The sequence below is a fragment of the Plecotus auritus genome (assembly GCF_963455305.1).
Source record: "Plecotus auritus genome assembly, chromosome: 5".
NCBI classification, from domain to species: domain Eukaryota; kingdom Metazoa; phylum Chordata; class Mammalia; order Chiroptera; family Vespertilionidae; genus Plecotus; species Plecotus auritus.
The window spans coordinates 45,252,617-45,280,281 of record NC_137776.1 but is presented as its reverse complement, the minus strand read 5'-3'; the positions used below and the strand labels follow the sequence as shown (position 1 = coordinate 45,280,281).

The 27,665-nt window shown below is 36.9% G+C and overlaps 1 protein-coding gene across 8 annotated transcripts in view; it reads right to left on the bottom strand.

Moving 5' to 3' along the window:
* LNPK (lunapark, ER junction formation factor) overlaps positions 1–27,665 on the bottom strand; it is a 79,965-nt gene that overhangs the window by 32,153 nt on the left and 20,147 nt on the right. For all 8 annotated transcript variants that reach the window (XM_080671348.1, XM_080671351.1, XM_080671354.1 and 5 more), the window contains 3 exons: positions 20,114–20,154; positions 12,584–12,667; positions 12,450–12,501 (listed from right to left, as the gene is read on the bottom strand). In XM_080671348.1, the coding sequence (XP_080527474.1) occupies positions 12,450–12,501; positions 12,584–12,667; positions 20,114–20,154 (177 nt within the window). The remainder of the gene's footprint in view (positions 1–12,449; positions 12,502–12,583; positions 12,668–20,113; positions 20,155–27,665) is intronic.

Here is a 27,665-nt window from a genome sequence, read left to right as displayed (position 1 = left end):
TATTTTCTTAGTAAATTTCTTTTTGCCAATACATTCAATAAAAAAAAACTTCCTACTCAGCATAAATAATGTATCACCATAAATAAATCTTATATTTAGCTGCAGAAATTAAAAGATTTCTGTAACGGTTTGGCAAATGTGCCATATCCAGGCTGCTGCCTCTTTTTGTAGTTTTACTGAAACACAATAATGCTCTTTTTTTTTACATTTTAAAGACATATTTACATATTGTCTTTAAAAGAGCTGAGTAGTTGTAACAGAGACCATATGGCTCTCAAAGCCATCCTATCCTATATAATAAAAGGCTAATATGCAAATTGATTGAACAGTGGGGCAACCATAGCATCACTATGATGCTCACTGACTACCAGGGGCCAGACACTCAACACAGGAGCTACCCCCTAGTGGTCAGTGCACTCCCACAGGGGGAGTGCCACTCAGCCAGAAGCCGGGCTCACGGCTGGCAAGCACAGCAGTGGTGACGGGAGCCTCTCCCCTCTCCGCAGCAGCGCTAAGGATGTCCAACTGCCGGCTTAGGCCCACTGGAACAGGACTAAGCCATCATTTGGACATTCCCCGAGGGCTCCCGGACTGCGAGAGGGTGCAGGCCAGGCTGAGGGACCACCCCCCAAGTGCATGAATTTCTTGCACTGGGCCTCTAGTTTATTATACTTACTATCAGGCCGTTTACAGAAAGTTTTATGATCCCCCTAACTCGATAGCATAAAATTCAATTCTATCAATCCCCATTCCCACCAATACCTTACTTCAGTGGTCGGCAAACTCATTAGTCAACAGAGCAGCAAACCCCGCGGTTTGTCGACCACTGCCTTACTTGAATGTTGATGGTAACATCTCAAGTAAAGAAGAACGTATAGATTTTTAATTCTACATATCACATTAAGTTATTATAAATCTTGAACTAGGCTGAAACTAAAGAAGTTAAATTTTAATTGGCATTATTGGTAAAAATGCACGCTCCCACAGCAAAATACTTTAGATTTGGACTTTGACAGTTAAAGATTTTCATGAAAAGTTAATTGCAATCAAGAGTACAGCTCTAGCATCAGACTTCAGTTTACTACAATTAACTCTACTAGTTAAGAACCTGGGCCCTCTGGTCACAAAGGTTTGGTTAGAATCCTGGCTGTTGCTACATTACCTCAGATGGGTTAACTTCATTAAGTCTATTCTTAACTTACAAAATTATTATGAAGATTAAAAAAGATAATATCTGTAAATTAATAGCTCATACTTATTGGATTACATATTATTTCAGATGACAGTGTTTTCACGCAATTAACTATTTTCAAATGACCAGTTAACTATAATTATTGGAGTCAACTAATTTTCCATTGATTCTTAATGTAGTCTCTAATCCAGCCCCTACAATAATAAATTATAAGCATGTCATCATTATATAAATAGAACTATCTTTATATTTGGCTATTTTCCATGCAATTTACATAGAAAGTTTCAGATTTTACCTGGATTTACTGTATCCTAATATCTCCTGCAAATTATTTGATCACTTAATAATTATAAGGAATTCACAAGAAACACCTTAAAAGGTAGTTACACATTAGGAAAGCCATTAAATGCTACAAAAGGTACTGAGATCAATAAAATCATATTAAAATTTGGTCATTTAAATTAATTTTCAAAAACAAGGCATCAAATATTATAAATCATTTTTAGCTAATTTTCAGATAAAACCACAACTTAAAAAATGACATTTCTTCCAGATAAAGTTTAACATGTATTAGGTTATATTAAAAGTAGCTATTATCTTTTTCCTTCTTGAAGAGAGACCTAAGGCTGCTTCCTCTGAATGTGCATTTACCCTGTGAAAATTAACCAAAGCACATTTTTAACATCACTCATGTGCTACTAAAAGGTGAGGTTTATAACTAACTGGTAAGCAAAGAACACCATGTCTAACATTCCATAAAAGAGACTTAGCATAGTTTCTAAATTTAAATTTAGGCAGACAAAGGGGGGGAAATGATATACAAGAGTCAGGAAAGGGAGAAAATAGTATCATCGTTTTCAAAAAAAAAAAAAAAGCAGGTAATAAAGACAGTATAGTGATTACTAGAGGGAAAGGGGGGTGAGGGGGGATAAATGTTGAGGGAAGGAGACTGAACTTTGGGTGGTGAACACACAATACAATATGTAGATGATGTATTATAGAATTGTACAACTGAAACCTATATAATTTTATTAACCTATGTCATCCCAATTTAATAAGAGTTACAATGTCAATAGTTAAAAATATCTAGTGATCCAATCAACAATTGGTAAAGTGTTATGAAATATTCAGGTACAGCTTGATTTAAAATATCTAAGATTTGCCCTGGTCAGTATGGCTTAGTTGGTTGGAATGTCATCCCGTACACCAAAATGTGGCGGGCTCAATTCCTGGTCAGGGCACATACCCAGGTTAAAAGTTCAATCCCGGTTGGGATGCATGCAAGAGGCAGCCAAGCAATGTTTCTCTCTCACACTGATGTCTCTGTCTCTCTCTGTCTCTCTGTCTCTCTGTCTCTCTCTCTCTCTCTCTCTCTCTCTCTCTCTCTAATCAATTTTAAAAAATAAAATACCGACAGCCACAAGATGGCAGCGCCCAGTTCGCTCAGCCCTGCTGGGATGGCAGGCCCGCAGCAAGGCTGGGCCCGCCCCCATGCAGGCCCGGCAGCTCCACGCACCTGCCTCCAGAGTCCCCCAGTCTCCTCAGCCCCCCAGCTGCCCAGGGCTGGCCCGAGGCGCAGGCAAGCCTTGGATGGAGGCTGCCCAGCTGCCCAGGGCCGGCCTGAGGTGCAGGCAAGCCTCGGAGGGTGGCTGCCCTGCTGCCCAGGGCCACCTGAGGCTCAGGTAACCAGGGCCAGCCGAGGCTTGCGCTGCCGGCAATGGCAGCAGCAGAAGTGTGATGGGGCGTCACCTTCCCCTGATCACCGGGTCGCCTCCAGCTCCTGAGGCCTCCCGGACTGTGCGAGGGGGCAGGCCGGGTTGAGAAACCCCCCCCCCCTCCAGTGCATGAATTTTCATGCACCGGGCCTCTAGTTTATGTAATATTTATACAATATTATGTACTAGTTAATTCTTTGAGATAGTTCCTATCCTCAGTTTTCAAAAGAAACCAAAGCTCAGAAGCTAAGTAACTTGCCAAGAATCTCACAGCTCAGAGATGGAGCCAAGATTCAGATCCCAGTTTTTATGACAACAACTAGAGGCCTGGTGCACGAAATTCATGCACGAGGGGGTCCCCTCAGCCCAGCCTGCACCCTCTCCAATCCGGGACCCCTTGGGGGACGTCCAACTGCTGGTTTAGGCCTGATCCTGGGGACATCCATCTCACAATCCTGGACCGCTGGCTCCTAATCGCTCACCTGCCTGCCTGCTCCCCGCCCCCCCCCCCCCCCCCCCCCGCTGACCTGATCACCCCTCACTGCTCTGCGTGCCAGTCTGATTGCCCCTAACTGCCCCCATTGCTGGCCTGGTCACCCCTAACTGCCCCCCCCCCCGCCGGCCTGGTCACCCCCAATTGCCCCCCCTGCTGGCCTGGTCGCCCCCAACTGCCCCACCCCTGCTGGCCTGGTTGCCCCATGCAGCCTGTTTGTCCAGTCGTTTGGTGGTCCCTCACTAACCCCCCTGCTGGCCTGGTTGCTCCACACAGCCTGTTGTTCAGTCGTTTGGTTGTCCCTCACTAACCCCCCTGCTGGCCTGGTTGCCCCACACAGCCTGCTATTCAGTCGTTTGGTTGTCCCTCACTAACCCCCCCTGCCAGCCTGGTTGCCCCAAGCAGCCTGCTGTTCAATCGTTTGGTCATCCCTCACTAACCCCTGTGCTGGCCTGGTCATAGGCAGCCATCTTGTGAGGGTATGAGGGTCAATTTGCATATTACCTCTTTATTATATAGGATGCCCTCACTCTGTTATATAACCTGTCAGCTACTATTGCCTCACTTGTATTCTACTTACTTGACTTTTTGCAGGCTATGACAGTGGATGCCTTCTCTATTATACTTCAACTTTTTACTAGATACTAGTTTAGTTATACTTTTAACTCTGCTCATTGCTTCTGTCTTTTTCCTGGGCTATTCTTTTTTTTTTTTTTTAAATATATTTTTATTGATATTTTACAGAAAGGAAGGAAGAGGGATAGAGAGCTAGAAGCATCGATGAGAGAGAAACATCGATCAGCTGCCTCCTGCACACCTCCCATTGGGGACGTGCCTGCAACCAAGGTACATGCCCTTGACCGGAATCGAACCTGGGACCCTTCAGTCCGCAGGCCGACGCTCTATCCACTGAGCCAAACCGGTTTTTGGCTGGGCTATTCTTTTTCCATTTATCCTTACACATTAATGTTCCCTGGAGTTCTGCCATAGATCCTCCTACTCTATTTTCTCATCCTAGGAAATTTTACTCAATCCCATGGTTTCAATAAGTATGTTGCCTATACTTCCCAATGATTCCTAATCTATATCTACAACCTCAACCTTTTTTCTGAGATCCATTAGAAATAATCAACTTCCTATAAACCACACCACTTGAATGTAATTCCCTTTCAACAGATCCAAAAGAAATACATTATCTTTTACACAACCTACTACTCCGATTCTTATGTTCCTTATCTTGCTTAAAACACTAACATCTAAACAGTTACCCAAGCCAAAAACCTAGGCAATATTGTGACTTCTCCCACTCCCCACTTTCCAAATCTGATTGCCATTGAGTCCTGTCAATCTACTCTTAAACCTGAATTCTCTTAAATCTCTTCCTTTTTCAACTCCTTCACTACAACTTTATCTAGTGCAGGCCTTTATCTCTTACATATGTTAGATGATATCCAAATTGATCTCCACGTCTCAGCCTTGCTCTCTCCAATCCATTCTCCATGTTAAAAAAAAAAAAAAAAAAAAAAAAAAAGTGTTCTTTCTAAAATGCAAACTTGATCTTAAAGTTCACCAAGGTTGTCCCATTTGGTAAATTACTATTTCATAACATTTAAACAAAATTCATGAATTAAAAATTTTCTTTTATTTTCTTAAGCTCAACACATTTATTAAGCAGCCACTATAAGGAAGGCACTACTAAATGGGACTCAGAGCTGCATTTAGAGGTGGCAAGCAAAGATAATACAAAATACATATATGCAAGGTAAGTACCATAAAAAAAGGAACCAACAAAGTACCATGGAGAGTTCAAGAAGGGGAAGATATAAACTCAGTGATGGGATGAAGAAAGGGTTTATAATAATGGTAGCATTTAAGATGAACACTGAAAATGGATGGGGATAGAAATGCCTTTGTTAACTGTATTAAGGTACATGCAGTAGTTTCAAGAATCCAAAATTCTTTGATTTGCCTCCCATCAAATGGAGGAGGAAGGATGTAATTGTCCCCTCCCTTGAATCTGTGCTGTTACTGTTTGACTACAAAAATACAGGTGTACCAGTTTCTAAGACTACTTTCTGTCTCTTGAGCTGTGTGCTCTTAGAACCCAAACACCATGTTAGCAGCAAGCCCAAGTGACCCCATTAGAGAGGTCCAGGCGGAGACAAACCAACAGCCAGCACCAACATGTTAGCCTTGTGAGTTAAGCCATCTTGGTAATAGATCCTTCAGCTCCAGTTAGATACCTCTATCTGATGTGAGACAGGGATGAGCTGTTTCTACCAAACCTTGCCAAAATTACAAATTCATGAGCAAAACAAATGAATACTGTTTTCAGCCACTAAGTTTTGAGGTGGTTTGTAACAACAGATAACTGTAACAGTATAGATATGACACTTAAGTAAAGAACACCCAAAAAAGAAAATCTGCTATTTTATAAGGTGTTTTCCAGATTTTCTTAATCAAATGTATATTCACCCATAAAAACAGCAAAATATAAAGTGCCATTCCATTTGCTCTCAAAAAAGATTAATGATTTCTACTTTAATCTTCCCTACATGCCATGGAAGTAAGTAAACTCTAAACTCATAAATAAGAAGTTGTAATCTGTTTGCTAGAGCCATTAAATTTTTCTGCAATACTTACTGATTTCAAATTTAGCTGTGGCAGGATACAACTGACTTTTCTTTTGTTAATTTCATTAAGAGAGGTGAGTGCTATATACACAGGTAAAGAGAATGCATAGGTGGCTTCCTTTTTGAAACAAATATAGAAGGGTCTGTTAAGAATTTATTTTAGCTACAGATGGCATCTTCCAATATTCTTACCAGCCTCTCTACTTTAGTCATTCACTCCTATCTATGGTCATCATCTAGTCCTATAACCTTGTCATTAAGGATAACTGCACTCCTCTCAAGTTCAATCATCCCACTCTCAAAACACACTTAACTTTTCAGCTATTTTGTAAAGGGTCAGACAGTAAGCATTTTATATTCTGTTGACCATATGTGTTTTCTGTTGCATAGCTTGTTCTTATTTATTTTTTAGAACACTTTAAAAATATAAAACCAATTCTAAGCTCAAGAGCCACATAAAAGAGATTTGGGCCCAGATTTGCAGGCTGTAGTTTGAGAACCTTATTTTAATACTACCAATACCTCTGACTTTCCATTATTCCCCTCTCATTGTCCTTATTTCCCTCATGATCATCTTAGATTTCATAATACAGTGTTATAATCCTTCCCTTTTTATATACAACTTCACTTCCCTACCCCTTTATCACTTTATCCAATCCATTAGGCAAAATCTTAGTCCTGGTTAAAGCCAACTCTCTGCCTACTCCATGCCTGGTACCCATACAGCTAAACACAACTAGAAAAGACACATGCTTTAAATGCATGACCATTAACTTCAAGTGGATGTTAGTGTCCCCCGGCATTCCTACATTTTCCTAATCTATTTACTCTTACACTCTGCTAGAGAATTATTTTATACCTTCTCTTCATAACTCCAACATTTTCCTCATCCATGCATTCTCATTAAGAAAACAGATGAAACACAAATGCTTCTGCCTCCAGCTACCTATTTTTCCACTCCCTTTTAGTCAAAATAATTGTTTGTTCAATTGTCTCCAACTTCTCTACTCCCATACTTTCTTAAACCCACCCTAATCAGGCTTTTGCCCCCATTCTTCAAGGTCACCAAGAAACTCAACATTACTAAAAATCAAGGGTCAATTATTGACCCTCAATTTGTTTGGCAGTAGTTTTTGTAACAGATGACCACTACCTTGAAACACTCTTTTCAATTAACAATCAGGACTCCACCTCTCCTGGGTTTCCTATCTTACTGAACACCTCTTTCCAGTTTCATTTTCTGGTTCATCTTCATTATTCCCAACAGCTGAATATTAGTATACCCTAGGGTGGCCTTAGTCCTTTTCTTTCTCCACATCGGTGGTAATCACATCCAGTCTCATGGTTTTAATACCATCCACATACCAGTGACACCCAAATTTATATCTCCAGCCCAGATAATTCCTGTTTACCAGACTCATACTCAACTGTTTCCTTAATATCACCACTTGGATGTCTGTCTAACAGGCATTTCAAACATATATGTCCAAAATTAACTCTGTTCTTCACCACCTTAACTCTAAAAAGCAGTTAATTACAAGAGACCTAGTAGAGCCAGGAATACTGGAACAATACACTCCAGAATAAATCTTTTTAAAGATTATCAGCTTCTTAAAGTAAAAAACCATATTATAATCATCTGTTTATTCTCCATGGTGCCTGCACATAAGTTATTTAATACATTCTTTTAAATTAACACTTCATTTATATGTAGCTAAATGTTAATTCTCCAGAAAAGAATATTTGAAAGCAGAATATTCTAAGGCAGAGAGACCACCAACAATAAGTTTTATTGTTGTCGTTTTTAGCAATGGTTTTTCTATAATTATGACACATCAGAAGGAAAAAAATGTATTTGAATATCAAAGCTTCTAAGTAAAGATAAGTTTAGCTTCTTGAAGAAATTTATGTTGCCTAAATATTAATAAATACGTAAGAATGTCAGCAAAGGGAATCATATCTGTACTTTTTAAATACGAGTGAAAAGGTCATATTTTTTTAAATAACTGCTAGCAACAGATTTTTTTAAAGTAACTGCAAAATATCACATTTTAAAAATGTATTCACTAAGATTATTTAAAAAGTATTTTTTGAAAAGTTAGTCCCAGTTATACAAAATAATGTAAAAATATAGAAACATAGCCTATAGACCAAAAAAAAAAAGTTTTTCATAATTATTAGGAAAAAGTTTAAATTTAAGTAGAAAATTTAAACTGGTTATGAAAGTAGGAGTTTCATTGAAAGTATTGATGCCCAATTTATTTTAATCATATGTAAACTTTTACATTTATCAAAAGAGCAAGCTAATGTTTCTAAAAATCAAAATCCTATTTACGGAATTATGGAAGAGGATGGGATTCTTCCCAATTAGAAAACCTAACACTATTATAGCTTATTTAGTATACAGAGTCTTTGGGGACATTTATAAAAGAATTGACTTCTCAAAGTTCTATATGTCATCCCAACTTTATAATCAGACTACAATTCTGATGATTTATAAGAATAAATGTTAAAAGGGAGAAACCAAGATGGCGGCATAGGTAAGCACCTAAACTGCTGCCTCGCACAACAATTTCAAAACTACAACTAAAAGACAGAACGGACACCATCCAGAACCACAGGAAAGCTGGCTGAGTGAAAATTCTACAACTAGAAGGAAAGAGAAAAGCTCACAGAGAATTGGAGTTATGGCAAAGGGTCTTTGTGCGCGCAGAGAGGAAGGGGGGCTGAGAGCCTGGCTGACTTTCTTTGGCGGAAGGGGGAAGGAAGCCCCCGACCGCACTGAACCCCAGTTCTGACTGCACTGAACCCCAGTTCCGGGCGAGCCCCTGGGGACCCACGCTCTTGTGGGGGGAGTCTGGACTCTCGGGTGGTGACTCGGGATCTGGGGAAAGCAGAAGTCTGAAGGCGCGCGCGTGGAGCTGGGGAAGGCAGAAAAGTCTGAAGGCATACGCGTGCCAGTGCGCACAAAAGGCTGCGGAGGTTGCCACAGGCTTTCCCTAGTGGAAGGGAGTCAGAGGCTCCTGACTGCACTGAGCCCCAGTTCTAACTGCACTGGACCCCAGTTCCAGGCGAGCCCCTGGGGACCCACGCTCTTGTGGGGGGAGTCTGGACTCTCGGGCGGAGACTCGGGAGCTGGGGAAGGCAGAAGTCTGAAAGCACGCGCGTGCCAGTGCGCACAAAGGCTGTGGAGGTTGCCACAGGCTTTCCCTAGTGGAAGGGAGTCAGAGGCTCCTGACTGCACCGAGCCCCCGTTCTGACTGCAGTGAACCCCAGTTCCAGGCGAGCCCCTGGGGACCCACGCTCTTGTGGGGGGAATCTGGACTCTCGGGCAGAGACTCGGGAGCCGGGGAAGGCGGAGGACTGAAGGCGCGCACGTGCCAGTGCGCACAAAGGCTGTGGAGGTTGCCACAGGCTTTCCCTAGTGGAAGGGAGTCAGAGGCTCCTGACTGCACTGAGCCCCAGTTCTGACTGCACTGAACCCCAGTTCCAGGCGAGCCCCTGGGGACCCACGCTCTTGTGGGGGAAGTCTGGACTCTTGGGCGAAGACTCAGGAGCCGGGGAAGGCAGAGGTCTGAAGGCGCGCACGTGCGCGCAAGGGCAAGGCTGACGGGAAGCCAAGACTGAGACTCCACCCCATCCAAGCTGAGCACAGAGGATATTGCAATTTGGCAAGTCTAATCCTATAAGGCTGTCTCCAGCATTGAACTTCTCCCAGCATAGACACACCTGATCCTTACAGCCAACTGGCCTGGAGGTCAATTCTTCCCAGTGATACCAACAACAATCAAGACTTTTTTACAACAAGGCTGTACACACAGTCCACAAAGGGGTGCACCAAGAGTGTCCACCTCAGGTTAACTGGGGAGGCCGACCCACTGGGCCATATTGGAAACCTAGCACACAAATCTACCTTACCAACTCAGGGAATCAGTGAAAATGCGGCGTCAAAGAATCAGATCACAAACGAAAGAAATGGAGGAAAACAAACGACTGGATATAGAATTCAAAACCACGGTTATAAGGCTTTTCAAGAATATCCTAGAAAAGGCCGATAAATATAACGAGACCCTCGAAGATATGAAAAAGGACCAACTAGAAATTAAACATACACTGACTGAAATAAAAAATATTATACAGAGACCCAACAACAGACTAGAGGAACACAAAAATCAAGTCAAAGAACTGAAATACAAAGAAGCAAAAAACACTCAACCGAAAAGCAAAAAGCAAAAAAAAAAATCCAAAAAGTTGAAGATAGTGTAAGAAGACTCTGGGACAACTTCAATCGTACCAACATCAGAATTATGGGGGTGCCAGAAGAAGAGACAGAGCAAGATACTGAAAACCTATTGGAAGAAATAATGACCGAAAACTTCCCCCACCTGGTGAAAGAAATAGACTTACAAGTTCAGGAAGCGCACAGAAACCCAAACAAAAGGAATCCAAAGGACCACACCACACCAAGACACATCATAATTAAAATGCCAAGAGCAAAAGACAAAGAGAGAATATTAAAAGCAGCAAGAGAAAAACAGTTAGTTACCTACAAGGGAGCACCCATACGACTGTCAGCTGATTTCTCAACAGAAACTATGCAGGCCAGACGGGAGTGGCGAGAAATTTTCAAAGTGATGAATAGCAAGAACCTACAACCAAGATTACTCTACCCAGCAAAGCTATCATTCAGAATTGAAGGGCAGATAAAGAGCTTCACAGATAAGAAAAAGCTAAAGGAGTTCATCACCACCAAACCAGTATTATATGAAATGCTGAAAGGTATTCTTAAAGAAGAGGAAGAAGAAAAAAGTAAAGAGAAAAATTATGAACAACAAATACATATCTATCAACAAGTGAACCTAAAAATCAAGTGAATTAAAAACCTGAGGAACAGAATAATCTGGTGAATATAATAGAATCAGGGGCATAGAAAGGGAGTGGACTGATAATTCTCAGGGGGAAAGGGTTATGGGGGTTCAGGAAGAGACTGGACAAAAATCATACACCTATGGATGAGGACAGTGAGGGGGAGGTAAGGGCAGAAGGTGGGGTGGGAACTGGGTGGAGGGGAGCTATGGGGGGGAAAAGGAGAAACAATTGTAATAATCTGAATAAAGATTTATTAAAATAAAAATTTGAAAAAAAAAGAATAAATGTTAAAATTTTTAAATAGTACTGTCTATATTGCAACAAAAGCCTTACAAACTATATTATTTTATTCTGTACAAGAGAACGAAGAGGAAAGCCAATGCAAACTCAAAAATATCTTTTCACATGCCTGTCTTGGGAAAACTTTATATAACCACTTAAAATAATGACTTTTAAAATTTACATAATAATCCTATCTAATAAAAGAGTAATATGGAAATTGACCATCACTCCAACACACAAGATGGCTGCCCCCATGTGGTCAAAGATGGCAGCCCCCACGGGTACACAAGATGGCCACCACAACATGGCCAGCAGGGGAGGGCAGTTGTGAAGGACCAAGCCTGCAAGGGAGGGCAGTAAGGGGCGATCAAGCCTGCAGGGGAGGGCAGTTAAGGGTGACCAGGCCGGCAGAGGAGGAAAGTTGGGGGCGACTGGGCCTGCAGGGGAGGGCAGTTAGGGGTGACCAGGGGAGGGCAGTTAGGGGGCAAACAGGCTGGCAGCGGAGCAGTTAGGCATCGATCAGGCTGGCAGGGGAGTGGTTAGGAGGTGATGAAGCTGGCAGGCAGAAGTGGTTAGGGGCAATCAGGAAGGCAGGCAGGCGAGCAGTTGGGAGCCAGCAGTCCTGGATTGTGAGAGGGCAGTCAGACATCCCTCAAGGGGTCCCAGATTGGAGAGGGTGCAGGCTGGGCTGAGGGACACCCCCCCCCCCACCGGTGCACGAAATAACATAATAGTGATGATTTTATTATGTTAATAACATAATAGTGATGATTTCACTAATAATCTGGCAATATAACCTCCAAAAGAGTTAATGTTATTAGATAGCAGTAATTCAATTTTTTCCTCATTTCTAAATTATTTTCTCTTTCAGAAGAAACTTCAAATTTGACAAAAATCTTCATTAAACTTAATCTCAAAAAATAATAAAAATGTAAAAATTTTCTTAAAAATAGATGTTCCAAGAAATCCTTACTTAGAGGAGAAAAAGTAATTTTAAAATATTGTTTAAATTACTTGGATTTCAAAAAATTAAACCAATTGTATATTTAGTCTCAATATAAAACATCTTTGTCAACATAATCCTATAAAATCAAAATGAGATAAACATATTGCCATCATTCCAAGTCATACCCCAAATTACCAAATAAAAATTAACACAAAAGCATTCTACATAAATTTTTATACACCTCTAACACATTTTTGAACTCACTTGGGGAAATATGGATCTTTCCAACAGCAGCAGCAGTTTCTACAAAGTTATTTACCTTGTCCGGGTCTTGCAGTTACAGCTGGTCCAGCAGATGGCGGCTCAAACTCCTGTCAATTACAATAATGTTATTACAGTGATCTATTACAATGTGCATTTTATAATAAAATAGTAGTGGTATCACAGCCTTACCTTTGCTTTCTTTGAGTCTGGATCAAACCTTTCAAGAATTAATTTAGCTGTTTTATAAGTTTCTTTTTCCATGACTTCTTCAAGCTGCAAACAAAAATTTCCATAAATTCCACATTTTAAGACACACACAGCTTATTTTATGTCCCATTCAAAAAGTGTTCAAGTATAGGCTTAAAATAAACAGCACATAATATACCCAGATAGCATGAAAGACTTCCTACATTCAAATAATTAAAATCCAGATTTTAAAATGACTTCTAACCTCTAATATGTTACTTGTATTTAACAGTTTTACTGCAAGGAAATACCAAATATTGCTAATTGTTTACATATAATGAGGAGAATAATTACATGCACCAACTTCAATAATGGAATGTGCAAAAATCTATCAGCCATCATTATTGGAAGTTATTAGACATGACAAGCAAATGACAGGCAATTCCTTAGATTTATTTCCTCATAGCACTTAATGCTATTAATTTAAAGAAGGTCGTTAGCCAAGAGCTTTACAAAATAAAATCTCTGTGCCAATTAACTGCTGTCAGCATCGATTTTAGATTATTTATTAGCAGAAGCAATTAGCTTGCTGCAAATGCAACGAACACTCACTAAACTGGGAGAACAGCCATGGAATTTGCTCAAATTACTTTAAAAGCTAAAGCTCTCCCTTTTCATACTTAGAATCAAATAACTTTAAAGAGAAAAAACATGAACATACTAATAATTAAAGTTAAAATTTTACTGAGTTCTATGCTCACACTACTAGAGACTATAATTAAAATACTTCATTATTATAGCATTTTATTTACAATGCACTCAAGTCACTTTATGGGTTAATACTGGGTTTAATTTTAAAGTAATTACTAGTAAAGTATCATTTTAGCAGTTATGGCCCAATATCAAAAAAAGTTTAAGTTTAGTACAAGACAGTCATAGTTATAACAAATAGCTAATGTGTGGAATAAAATGCTCTTGCAAACATTGGAACAGGACCTTTTCCTTCTCAGTGACCACTGATAGCACCTTGGATTCATTAAATGTCATATTCCAAAGGACTTTTATTTTAATATGCAACACAGAACATACATACCAAATTAAAAATACAGTTAAAAATATGTTGCCAGAATAATAATTAATAGATTCCTCATGAAAAACTCAATTTAACATTTAAGGAGCTAAGTGCTTAGATGAATGATTTATTAACCTAAGTTTAGTGAAACTAAATTTATTATTTCAAAATTATAATAAATTCTCAAAGCAGGGAAATTTAACCTTCTGATGTAAAGGAAATACCACTTTAGAGTTGGGGAAAAGTTGGTAATGAGGTTAGAGAAAGGATATATGATAGAATATATCCCCAAATAAACATAATCTATATAGAATATCAAATAACTGAATCCCTGATCTCTACAAATTAATTTTTGATGTTTTAGACAAGTGTTGTGGCAATAGAACTTTATGTAATGATAGAAATGATTTATATCTAGATAACTACCAATGAAATTGAAGCAGTATCAAAAATCTTCCAGCAAACAAAAGCCCTGGTCCAGAAAGCTTTACAGGGAAGTTCTACCAAACATTCAAAGAAGAACTAAAACCTATCTCCTCAGACTATTCCAAAAAATTCAAGAGGAAGGCACACTTACAACCTCTTTCTATGAAGTCAGCATTACCCTAATTCCAAAACCAGATAAAGACACCACAAAGAAAGAGAACTACAGGCCAATATCCCTCATGAACATAGATGCTAAAATCCTCAACAAAATTCTAGCAAATCGGATCTAGCATTACATTAGAAAGATCTTACATCATGACCAATTGGGATTTATTCTGGGGATGCAAGGATGGTACAATATCCGCAAATCAATAAATGTGACACATCAAATTGAGAAACAAAAATCACATAATCATGTCTATCAATGCAGAAAAAACATTTGACAAAATCCAACACCCTTTCTTGATAAAAACTCTCAGCAAAGTGGGAAGAGAGGGATCATACCTCAACATAATAAAAGCCTTATGTGACAAACCTACAGCCAACATCATACTCAATGGGCAAAAACTAAAAGTATTTCCCCTAAAACACCAACAAGACAGGGATGCCCACTTTCACCACTCCTGTTAGACATAGTGCTGGAAGTGCTAGCTATAGCGATCAGACAAGAAGAAATAAAAGGCATCCAAATTGGAAAAGAAGAAGTAAACCTGTCATTATTTACAGATGACATAATATTGTACATAGAAAACCCTAAAGACTCCATCAAAAAACTACTACACTTTTTTAAAAATATTTTATTAATTTTTTACAGAGAGGAAGAGAGAGGAGAGGGATAGAGAGCTAGAAACATCGATGAGAGAGAAACATCGATCAGCTGCCTCCTGCACACCCCCTACTGGGGATGTGCCCGCAACCAAGGTACGTGCCCTTGACCGGAATCGAACCTGGGACCTTTCAGTCCGCAGGCCGATGCTCTATCCACTGACCCAAACCGGTTTCGGCAAAACTACTACACTTAATAAATGAATTCAGCAACGTAGCAGGATACAAAATCAACACCCAGAAATCTATGGCTTTTTTATACACCAATAATAAACTCACAGAAAGAGCAACTAAAAAAAACAATTCCAATTACCACTGCACCAAAAAAAATTAAGATACCTAGGAATAAACTTAACTAAGGAGGTAAAGGACCTATACGTGGATAACTACAGGACACTGAAAAAAGAGATAAAGGAAGACATAAACAAATGGAAGAACATACCGTGTTCATGGACTGGTAGAACCAACATCATTAAAATGTCTATACTACCCAAAGCAATTTGTAGATTCAATGCAATCCTCATTAAAATACCAACAGCATATTTCACAGACCTAGAACAAACTCTCCAAAAATTCATCTGGAATAAAAAAAGACCCTGAATAGCCACAGCAATCCTGAGAAAGAAAAACAAAGTTGGAGGGATCACAATACCAGATATCAAGCTATATTACAAAGTCACTGTTCTCAAAACTGCCTGGTACTGGCACAAGAACAGACATAACAGAGAACCCAGAAATCAACCCAAGCTATTATGCTCAATTAATATTTGACAAAGGAGGCAAGAACATACAATGGAGTCAAGACAGTCTTTTCAATAAATGGTACTGGGAAAATTGGTCAGATACATCCAAAAAAATGAAACTAGATCACCAACTTACACCATACACAAAAACAAACTCAAAATGGTTAAAGGACTTAAATATAAGACGGGACACCATAAAAATCCTATAAGACTCCATAGTCAGCAAAATAGCAGACATATGTCATAGCAATATCTTTACAGACACAGCTCCTAGGGCAATGAAGATTAAGGAGAAAATAAATAAGCTTTGAAGTCAGAAAAGATTTGGGTCCAAAGCACATCTCCATTCTTAATCATCTAGAAAGATTTTAAGCAAGTGTTTTTCCTAAAAGGAAACACTAACACAAAATAAATGTCAAAAACATTTTAATTTTGAGCCTGGCTAGTGTCGCTCAGTGGTTGAGCATCAACTCACTGAACCAGGTAACTATTCCATTCCTGGTGAGGGTACATGCCTGGGTTGCAGGCTCGATCCCCAGTAGGGGGTATGCAGGAGGCAGCCAATCGATGATACGCTCATCGTTGATGTTTCTATCTCTCTCTCCCTCTCCCTTCCTCTCTCTGAAATCAATTTAAAAAATTAAAAATAGAGGATTAAACTTTAAAATTTATTTTAATTTTGAAAGATGATTCTACACATATTTGATATTAAAGTTATCATTATTGAAATGAAATTTTAAAATATACAAATTATTAATTGCCCTAGCCAATATTCTTGATTTCTGTTTCATGACAAATATCCCAAATGTAGAAAAGTTTCTTTCATTTTGCATTGGCTTAGGTCAAATTATTAAGAATGTGCTCAAAGGCATCTTCAATTCAGAACATTAGGATACATGTTGCGACATTTAAACTCATCTTTTTACAACAATGAAAATATTATCTGTTTACCCTGATTTGGGTTTGCTGTTGAAATCAATATTGTATTGACTAATTCAGATTTTACATCATTTTCTGATTTCATATAGGAGTATTTCACAATAATAGTCACAAATTTTCTCTCTCTGCACTTTTTTGTTTAAGTATTTACAGAGATCTATAGCCTATGGTGAATATTCAAACACTGCAAAATTCCAGCAAACATTATTGGATAATATAAAAATGTAATATTTGAAACATCTAATGAGTTTAACAACCTTACACAGAATCACAGGCTGAAATTGCCAATTTAAGGACAGCCTTTATTTCCAAATTTATTTCATGAAATATCATTTGCAGGATTTTGTATAAAGTGCACTATATGTATAAGCTTACTAATATTTATTTGTGAGAACAACTCACCATTAATAAGACAGGCCCATAAAACATAGTTATAACATGGCCACAAGAGCAAGACTGACTAATTAGATTGTTCCACTTCTCTTGTACATGGTCCTGTTCCCAGAAATGTCCACATTAACTTACAGCTCAGAATGTAGGCATTTCTTGCTCTTGTTTTCAAGTGACATTAGTGGATTCTTTTGAACCAGTAATATTTGTAGTTGAGAATTATAACACTTCTTCCCATGTTTCCAATTTCTCAACTGATTTTTTTCAGGATTTGGTAAATTTCCTGAGAAATGCCAGAAAGAAGTTACCACATAGAAATGCTATCTTGGAAAAAACATGGCATTTTCATGAAGCCATTTAAAGAGGTCATTTTGACTAATGTGTTCTATCTTGATTTTGAATTGTTTTGATAGGATGCTCATGGATGCAGATGGATTATATACTGAACAATTATTTAAAAAAAAATTTAAAGACCACAAAACATGTGAGTGGCAAAATATACACATCCAGACTTGGCAGTTTTTTAGATAACTGAAGATTAATTCCTAGCTTTATTTTAATAAGCAAATATTTACATTAAGTTCTTAGATTTAAAACACTATTAAGATGTTCCTCATTTTCCTAAATAATTTAACTTTTTAGTTAATTTAACTTTTTATTCAATTGATAATTCACGTTCACTGTTAAAAATTATACTTTTACAAATTACACATTACAAATCTAATCATATTAAAGAGATGCATCCCTAAGAAAACCACCTTTAATAAAATATCAAGTAGTAAATATAGTGTATTAATTTTGTTAATAAAAGAGGTTAAGGAGTTGGATAATTTTAGACTGATAGTCATTTTCCCGCAGACATTTCAACAATAAAAGTATTTTTAAAGCTATAGATGTAGAGTGGAAACTTAAACATCAACGAACAAGATCAGTTTTGATTATTTAGCTTTTGCTCAAACTAATGTCCCTTCTTTTTCTTCTCAGAACCAGCAAAATCAATAGCTAGCCCTGGCCTACTACTATTTCACCCTTAACAAAACTATTGTTCTAAACAAAGTGTAAAGCTACTCAAACAAAGCAGCTTTGTTAAGTGCTCCAGCAATAAAGGCCAGAGACTAGTTCCCAGTAGCAACAGTATTATTACTAGCAACATTCAAGTCAATGTAAATTGTGTTCCCTAATTAATAAAATGAGTTACAACAGCCAATTTATTTTTCTAATAAAATGAGTTACAACAGCCAACTTATTTTTCTTTAATCATACTATAAGAAAAATGCAATACTGAACTATTCTGTTAATGCTAATGCTTCATAATCCATTTCAATATTCAACTATTGAACCCTGAAATGAATTTTCCAACTGTCAGGCCTAAATGAAGCACCTTTTATGTTGTGAGTCCTTCAATGGCTATTAAAGAATTAGTAAATAGCTTGCCTTGCCATTTCATAGAATTTTCCAAGTTTGCTCCAAGATTCTGTTTTCCAGTGATGTGATGCCACTAATATGGGAATGGTTTTTCATCATTTGGAATTTTTTATTTTCTTCTGTGTTTTTTTCTCTTTTTTTCTTTTGTCTTCCTTGTCTTTTCTACTTTAATCAATACTTCTCTATTTTAGTACATACAGGGCTTGGCTCTGACCACCACAACCCGCTCCTTTTTATCATATCAGAAAACTATATCAATCATATCACAACTTCTAATTACTGAGAACCATCATTATTTCCTCACTTTGGCTTTTTTCTCAATTAAAGTTTATAATCAATATTATTTTGTATTAGTTTCAGGTGTACAGCATAGTGGTTAGACAAACACTTTACAAAGTGTTCCCCCTAGTATTTCCAATACACATCTGGCACAATATATAGTTATTACATTACTGACTATATTTCCTATGCTGCAATTTACATCTCCATGACTAATTTGTTACTACCAATCGGTACTTCTCAATCCCTTCACCTTTTTCACCCAGCCCCCTAACTCCCCTCCCCTCTGTCAACTATCAGTCTGTTCTCTGTATCTGTGAGTCCATTTCTGTTTTATTCATTTACATTGTTCTTTAGATTCCACATATAAGTGAAGTATTTCCTCACTTTGAATTCTAGCTGCTCCATAATGTACAAAATGCCAGAAACATAATACAATATAATGAAAATATTTGTTTCAATTTAGGACCATGAAAAATGTTAATGCAATTTTGATAAATACCTCATAGAACATTGAAGAAACATTAAACAAAACAGATAAGAAAGCCCTTCGAACTTAGTTTCTTTATTTTTCAGGTACTTAAAACCCGCAAGACCAATGTCTTTTACTACCAATTCACAGAACAATTTTTAACATTAATCTTAACCATATTAATTTTACTTATTTCATACATAATTGTTACATATTACATTTAGACTAAAATATATTCATTTGCATCTAATTAACATGACAGTACTATCAATTATCATTTTCATATTTCAAAAAAATAATTACATGAAAAAAGTACATGTAAATTCAAGTCAAAAGCCAAGTTCAATTAACTTATTAGAGACTACTATATATAAACCTCTAAATATCTAGGGCCCTTTCTCTCACTCTTGGCCCTCCTTCCAACATATCCAAAGGATGCATTTAACTGGCCCCACAATAGCCACCCATGTAATCTGAGTTGCTGACAAAAAAAATGAAAGAAACCAAAAGGGGCAAAATCTCTCTTTCCCCTTCCTTAAGTCTTTTCACGTTAAATTTGTCTCTTACAATCAATTTTCTTGATTCCCTCTTTTACCCTTATCATGTCAAGAAAACTTAAGAACTGACATATGTCAAAGTTTGGTCCTTTTTTGCCCCTAATCAATAATCAATCTGGACACCACTTTTTCATCCCTCTTCCTTATTTAGTCCTCCAATATGATTCATTTACTTACTTCTCATCTTCCACTGATATAGATTCTCAGCATCTCAAAAGTCCATTTAGCTGCTTTTTCCTGTAAATCATCACTAACTAGCAAAAATATTCATAATTTAGCTTCATCATTAAAATGCTATCTAAAAGCATATTTGTCTCTTAGAAGAGTCATTACTTAAAACATATAAACATTATTCAGTTCTTTATTAGTTTTACATAAATTAACATTAAGTAAAAGTTAACTTACTATTTTTTTCTTCTGGGATTTTAAATCATCCAATGCTTCATCTAGAAAAAGAGATTTAAATCAAAGCTAAGTGAGATATTAAGATACTTAAAGAAAAAATTGTGCCAAATGATAAACATTAAGCAACTGCAAGAAAACTTTCTCATTTTAATATTTCTCACTGATATGTACAAATAAAAATGACCTCAATCTTTACCCATATATATTTCATATTTTGCCTATATTATACACTGAGTGGCCAGATTATTATGGTCTCTGAATGCATAATAATCTGGCCACTTAGTGTATATACATATACATTTGAGGCCCGGTGCATGAATTTGTGCATGGGTGGGGTCTGGCCAGCCTGGCCAGGGGGAGGGGATATGGGCAGTTGGCCGGCCTGCCTGCTGGTCGAACTCCTGGTCAAGGGGACAATTTGCATATTAGCCTTTTATTATATAGGATATATACTGTGTGGCCAGATTATTATGCGTTCAGAGAGCATAATAATCTTGCCACTTAGTGTATATTACAAGCTACTTAAGTAGAGAGAAAAATTGCCTTAACACGGACTACAACACTTTTCCAAATTTAAAAATATATTATTCAGTTTTCAGAAACATTACTGTTATTTCTCCTTCCTTTCGTTATCCCACCCAAATTTATGAAATTAATACCAAATCTTTTTATATATTGCTAATAAAAATATTCTCTTTGTTTATAAGGAAATAAGTGCATAATATATTTTATTAAGTTATTCAACCTTCAAGGTATTGAGCACTAATAAAGAAAATATTTTGAAAATCTATAGTATTATACCTGAGGAGGGACCTGGAAAGGAAGAGAACACTCTTCACTTTTCAAAATTAAACTTTTCTAAGATTAGTCTGCTTTAGGTTGGTGTGGTAAAGAATCAATTCAAATGAATTATGAATGTCGATGTCTGCTTTACAAATGTATTTTCGGTTTCTAGTTTTTCTCTAGAAATATTGTCAACATCTGCTTTACAAATTAATTTTAGGTTTTGAGTTTTTATCTAAAAATATTTAATTAGTACAAAGAGAAATACTATTCCAGCTGGAAAAAAAGGAGGTAAACCTTGATTTAAACATTTTATCAAAGAGAATTTAAATTGTTCTTAATTTTTAATTAAATTTATAAATAACATTCTCTCTTCATTCAAGTTCTGGGATAGCAAACATCTGAATATCCAATTTAAAACATATTATTGAAAGGAATTTTAGGGATAAAATAGGCAGGTTTAGGAAGTCTTAGGAATAAAGAGTGTCCATGGGGGAGGAATGCATAGGTGAGGCCTTGGAGCTGCCAGAAGGCATACATTCAGAGAGAATAGAAAGGTGCCACAGGATAAGGGGAGAGGAAGGCATACATTCACAGAGGATCAAGGAAAATCAAGTGTGGGGGAAAAAGGAAACATACTTTCACAGAGGATAGAGAAATGCCAACAAATGCTGGGAAAAGGTAAACATGTTCACAGGAGAGAGATGTTACAAGATAAGAGAGAGAAAGGGGGTGGGGCACCACATGGGTTTTGGACTTTGAAGCTGATATTCTGCAAAAGACTGACCAATTTAAAAAGCACAGTCATAAAATCGGGAAGGGGTCCAATTAGAAGTGAGCATGAAGAGACAAAAAACTACAGCATTTATAAGCCTTGGGGAAAAAAAGGAGCTTAGTGGGTTACCACCTTGGGACCTTCTCCCTACATGGGAGTTTGTATCTGCTTCCAATAAATTTCCACCCTTTTCACCTATCACCTTTTGTCCATGGCTTCATTTTTCAAATCCATCTGGACAAGTACCCAGGAAAGAAATCACCCTTGCATCCTGCTCAGGAAATCAACCTGAATCATTATTTTTATTTTCTTCTTGATATTTGCCTTTTATCATGTCAGCACTGTACGTGATAAATTAATCACTTCTGACTTAAGTGAAAGCTCCTCAATTGTACAGTTAAATGAATTTTGGAATATTGGAATATCCTTTATAGTTGTGTGAGCTCGGGGGGGGAAATTGCTAAAACTGTAGTTTGAGCTCAAATAATGTATCTGCTACAAATTTGTGTGTAATGGAGATCTTGCTTCTTGTTTTAGCTTTTCATAGCACTTTTTTAAAAAATTACTTTTTGTCATTACAATGTTATTTGTTTTCTAAATGTCTTTATGGCAGTATAGGTTTCACATATAGGATTGGGATTGTTTGTCTTGAAATCTTAGTTTAACTCATTAAGAACCATTATCAAGTCTGTAGCAAACGCTAATTTCCAAAGCCAATGGTTGAAGGTGGTTCCTCTCAGAAAAATTTCAATCTGGGCTCTGAGCTCAAAATAGCAAAATAAAACTTTACCACTGCTAAACCATCAAACTGTTGTGTGGTAAAATAGGTCAAGATATTCATCTTCTACTTCTGATAAAAGTTCACACATCTGATTATGGTTAAGTCTATAAGAGCAAATGAAGCTCCCCATTGACACTACTAGTTCAATTAACATGTAAATTCAAATATAATCTGTAAGTACCTGCTATTAAATAGTACAGTGAATAACCATATAATTCAAACACCTTACAGTTTCACGAGCTTTTTCTGTTTCACACATATTTTTATTACCAAAAGTTGTTTCTTAGCAGATTCCATTTCAGGTTGTACTGAGTTCATGCATGTGTTTTTTCAACTTAACAAATATTCTCTCCAGGAGTTGTTCTACAGACTCTTCATAGAGGCTAATTTTTGAGTCATCTCAAGCTTAGCAATGACTCCTTAAGTAAACTACAATGTAACATCTGTCAATTCATCAAGAGCCAAGGAAGATCACTTGAAATAATTTGCCTTGTTTTTAAATTGACTATGTTACTTTCAATGTTCTCAATTTTTCAAGCAACTGTTCTTGCCAAATATTACTAGTCAAACAAATATATTTTCTCTGAATACATTTCTTCTGCTGCAGCAAACACACACAATTTAATTAATTCACCATTGGTAAGTGGCTTTCTTTGCTTACTTTGGTAGACATTCCATTTTCACCTTTTATTTTTACAAAGAAATGTTACTATGATGAGATATTCCATTTTAAATGTTCTAATTTTCTGACCATTGCTTTTCTGTGAGTTGGGAATATCATGATGAGTATTTAGTATAGTTATGTCAATGTATATTTGTATTCTTTTAGCACAACTATAATATCATTGCATAATAAACACAATGCTTTGCATTTTGATAATAAAATCTACACTCCATTGTGCCCTAAAAGTGCAACATTCAAAGTCCAATTTTCTGTTCTTGTTTTTACATGATGAATATGCACTGGTAACAAAAAAATAAAATTATCACAATACAGAAATACAGGTGGCACTTGAAATGCTGTCAAATTATAACTATGTCACTGTGATTTGTCATGCATGCTGCAACAAGTCTGAAGTGTTGAGAGCACCAGTACAGTCTGTCATAACTACTCAATTCTGCCATTATAGAATGAAAGCAGCTATACACAACACAAATGAATGGGCATGGCTGTATTTCAATAAAAACAGAAATTTGAATTCCATACAAATTTAACATGCTACAAAATATTATTCTTTTGAATTTTTTCAATGATTTAAAAATGTTCAAACCAACTAAAGGACTTGTATGCATGCATATAAGCATAACCAATGGACACAGACACTAGGGGGTGAGGGCATGTGCTGGGCGGTGGGAGTGGCCAGGGAGGGGTCAGTGGGGAAAAGGGAGACATATGTAATACTTGCAACAATAAAGAAATTTTTTAAAAATGTTCAAACCATTCCTAGATCATGAGCTATACAAGGACCTAGCTCACAGGCTGTAGTTGCCAACCCTTAATGTAATCTATACTTTCCAACTTGTAAAAGAAAATAAAACTAATAGAGAACAAAAAGCAAGAACAAAATAAAACAAACAAAAAAAGGCAAGCACATGACAAATAGCTCCAGATACACACACACACACACACACACACACACATATATATATATATATATATATATATAGCCTGACTTTATGCTAAAAAAAAGTGTAAGACTGCAAGACAATCTTTTATAAAGTCTATATTAAATGTATATGCAATACCTATTCAAATGAATTAGTAAAACAATTTTAAACAAAAGGATCCCTAAAATAAATTTTTAAAGCATAATCTTTTTATGTAATAACCATGTCCTGATGTGCCTCTTTCTCTTTCATTCACACATTTGAATAAAAGAGAAAAAAGCATATATGGCAAACTCAATATCTGGTGAAATAAAAATGTTTAAATAAAAAATTTCACACATTTGATTTCCTTAGAAAAGTGTTTTCAAGGACTTACTGTTTTTTTCACCATTTTGCTAGTTCCATGAAGTCAGAAAGCATATTTGTTTTAAACTTCTTACTATCATCCCAGAAGCTACTATATTACTAAATACCACTGGAAACAATACAATAAACTTAATTTCCTTAATCTGATTTTTAAAAGTATCAATATTTTTTAACCATATCAAATATCCTACTTAATGGTTAATCAGGAACTAGACAAGTTTACCTGCTATCCCACTTTAATATTATACCCATTAACTAAGGCAAGAAACATTTTAAAAGAGTAAGACTTGAAAAAGAAAAATTAGTGCCATCAGGCCACATGTGTATAACACTTAACAGTATTTACATGCTTTTACATGTATTTTTGTTCAGTACTTGGCAATAGTCCTGTCAAAACAAATATTTCTTTCCATTTTATAAATTAAGAAACTGAGGCTCAGATAATTTAAATTTATTTGGAGGACAAAAAGATGACCAGTATGGCTGGAGCAAAAATGAAAAAAGAAGAGTGGAAGGAGATAAAGTAAGAGAAATGGCATACTAGGTGTACCAGTTAATAATGCGGATTTTTTCAATAAATGGAGTTATATATAAGTTGATATATATGCGATATGATGTGTATGCTATTTTGTTATATTGACAGCAAGCTTCAAAACTTCATGTGTCAAATTTTCTGAAGGTGTTAAGATATTTTTACACTTAAAAATGTCAAATTTTGTGCCAAAAAAAGAGCATTTGTGGGAAGTTTTAATTCATTACTTTACTTGAAGAAAAGTGCTGCTGAATACTTCAGGAAGCTTATGGTGAACATGCTCCATCTCAAGATACTTGTGAACGCTGGTTTAAACACTTTAAAAGTGATGATTTTGATGTGAAAGACAAAGAAGATCCAGGTCAACTGAAAAAGTTTGAAGATCAACAATTACAAGCATTATTAGATGAAGATGCGTGTCAAACTGAAAAACAACTTGCAGAAAGATTAAAAGTTGCTCAGCAAACAATTTCCAATTGTTTACAAGCAATGGGAAAGATTTTAAAGGAAGGAAAATGGGTGCCACATCAACTGAACAAAAGACAAATGGAAAACCAAAAAGTTATCAGTGAAATGCTGCTTCAATGGCACAAAAGAAAATCTTTTTTGCATCAAATTGTGACTGGTGATGAAAAGTAGATTTGAGAATCCCAAATGCACAAAATCATGGGTTGATCCAGGTCAACCATCAACATCGACTGCAAGGCCAAATCGCTTTGGAAAGAAGACAATGCTCTATGTTTGGTGGGATCAGGAAGGTGTGGTGTATTATGAGCTTCAAAAACCAGATGAAATCGTTAATACTGATCGATACCGACAACAAATAATCAATTTGAACCATGCTTTGATCGTGAAACGACCAGAATGTGCCAGAAGACATGGCAAAGTAATTTTGCTTCATGATGACGCACCATCACACACTTCAAAACCAGTTAAAGACATGTTAAAAGATCTTGCCTGGGAAGTATTAACCCACCCACCGTATACACAAGACCTTGCTCCTTCAGATTACCACTTGTTCCAATTGATGGCACATGCACTTTCTGAGCAGCACTTCAAAACGTACAAAGAAGTGGAAAATTGGGTCTCTGAATGGTTTGCCTCAAAACAAGAGAAGTTCTATTGGGATGGTATCCACAAATTACCTGAAAGATGGGGGAAATGTGTAGCTAGCGATGGACATTACTTTGAATAAAGCACTTTTGATGTTTCTCTTGAAATTATCATGTTTTCTTTGATTATAAAATCTGCATTATTAACCGATAGACCAGAAAGTTGACGTAAGAATTCAAATTTTACTTTGGTTGCCATAAGAAGCCATTAGAAATTTTAAAGAGACACAAGATCGATTTAAAATAGACTGGTTATATAGCCCTGGCCAGGTGGCTCAATTAATTGGAGTGTTGTCCCACTTCAATTGCAGATTCGATTCTCAGGCTGGGCATATACCTAGGTTGCAGGTTCAATCCCCAGTCAGGGAGTGTGTGGGAGGCAACTGATCCAGGTTTCTCTCTCACATCAATGTATCTCTGTTTTTTCTTTCTAGATGATTGCATTGAGGCAGAATTAAATGCCAATAGAGAATATCCAACAGAAACAGGTGATGCAAAAGAGAGGATAATTCTAGGAAAGGGTAATTATAAGAGCAAAGTTCTTGAGATGGCCAGAGAGCATCTAGAATCCAGGGCATAAATGGAGGGCTTACCCACATACAGGATCGAAGTCATTCTTCCAGAATTTCATGAAGGATGACAACATACTTAGTAACAGATGGAGCTAACGATATATTTGGTGGCAGAGGTAGCTCCCATCTATTTACATCTATTTTCTCCATAAAGTGAGACTATCAGGTGAGAGTGGCCAGGTAGATTTTTGTGTGGTTTTGTTTGTGGCTTTTGAATTTTTATTCGGTTGGTCAGTTTGTTAGTTGGTTGGTTTTATTTTGGTTTGGTTCTGTGGTTTTGGCAGGGAGGTAGGTATTAGAAATTTGAGGAAAAATACAATCCCAAACAACGCTCTCAAAAAGGAAAACCATGAATCTACTAGGGAACTATAAAATAAGACTGTGCAATGTTTTTAATAGGACAGGGTTTTGGCAGTCCCTGATTAAGCATATAATTATGTTTAAAGAGGGTATGGTTTTCCCAGACAAGTAGACTGGGAAAGAGGGCAAATGAATCAGGAGAGCCTGCAAGGGATGGTCAGGGCTAGACCAAAGAATCTCAACTGGGTTCAAATAATGAGCAAGAAGGGCAGTTTGAAAGTCATATAATATATCTGTATGACCCTTATCTGGAACCTGAGTCAAACAAACGAAATACTTTTAAAGCAAATTATATTTATGAGATAACTAGAAATTTAATACTCTCATATTTAATAATATTAAGAATTCTTTTCAAAGAAACAAATAAACAAACAAAACAAAACCAAAAAACCTCACAGATTCAGACAAGATTGGTGGTTTCCAGGGGGAAAGTAGATAGGGGAGGGTCAAATATATGGTGATGATGGAAACTAGACTATTGGTAGCTAGCAAACAATAGTGTATACAGATATCAAATTACAATGTTGTACACTTGAAACTTATGTAATGTTATTACCCTATGTTAACCTCAGGATTTTTAAAAATTCTTTTTCAGCTGTTATAATGTACTAGAGGCCCGGTGCACGAAATTCGTGCACAGGGGTTGTGGCCCTCAGCACAGCC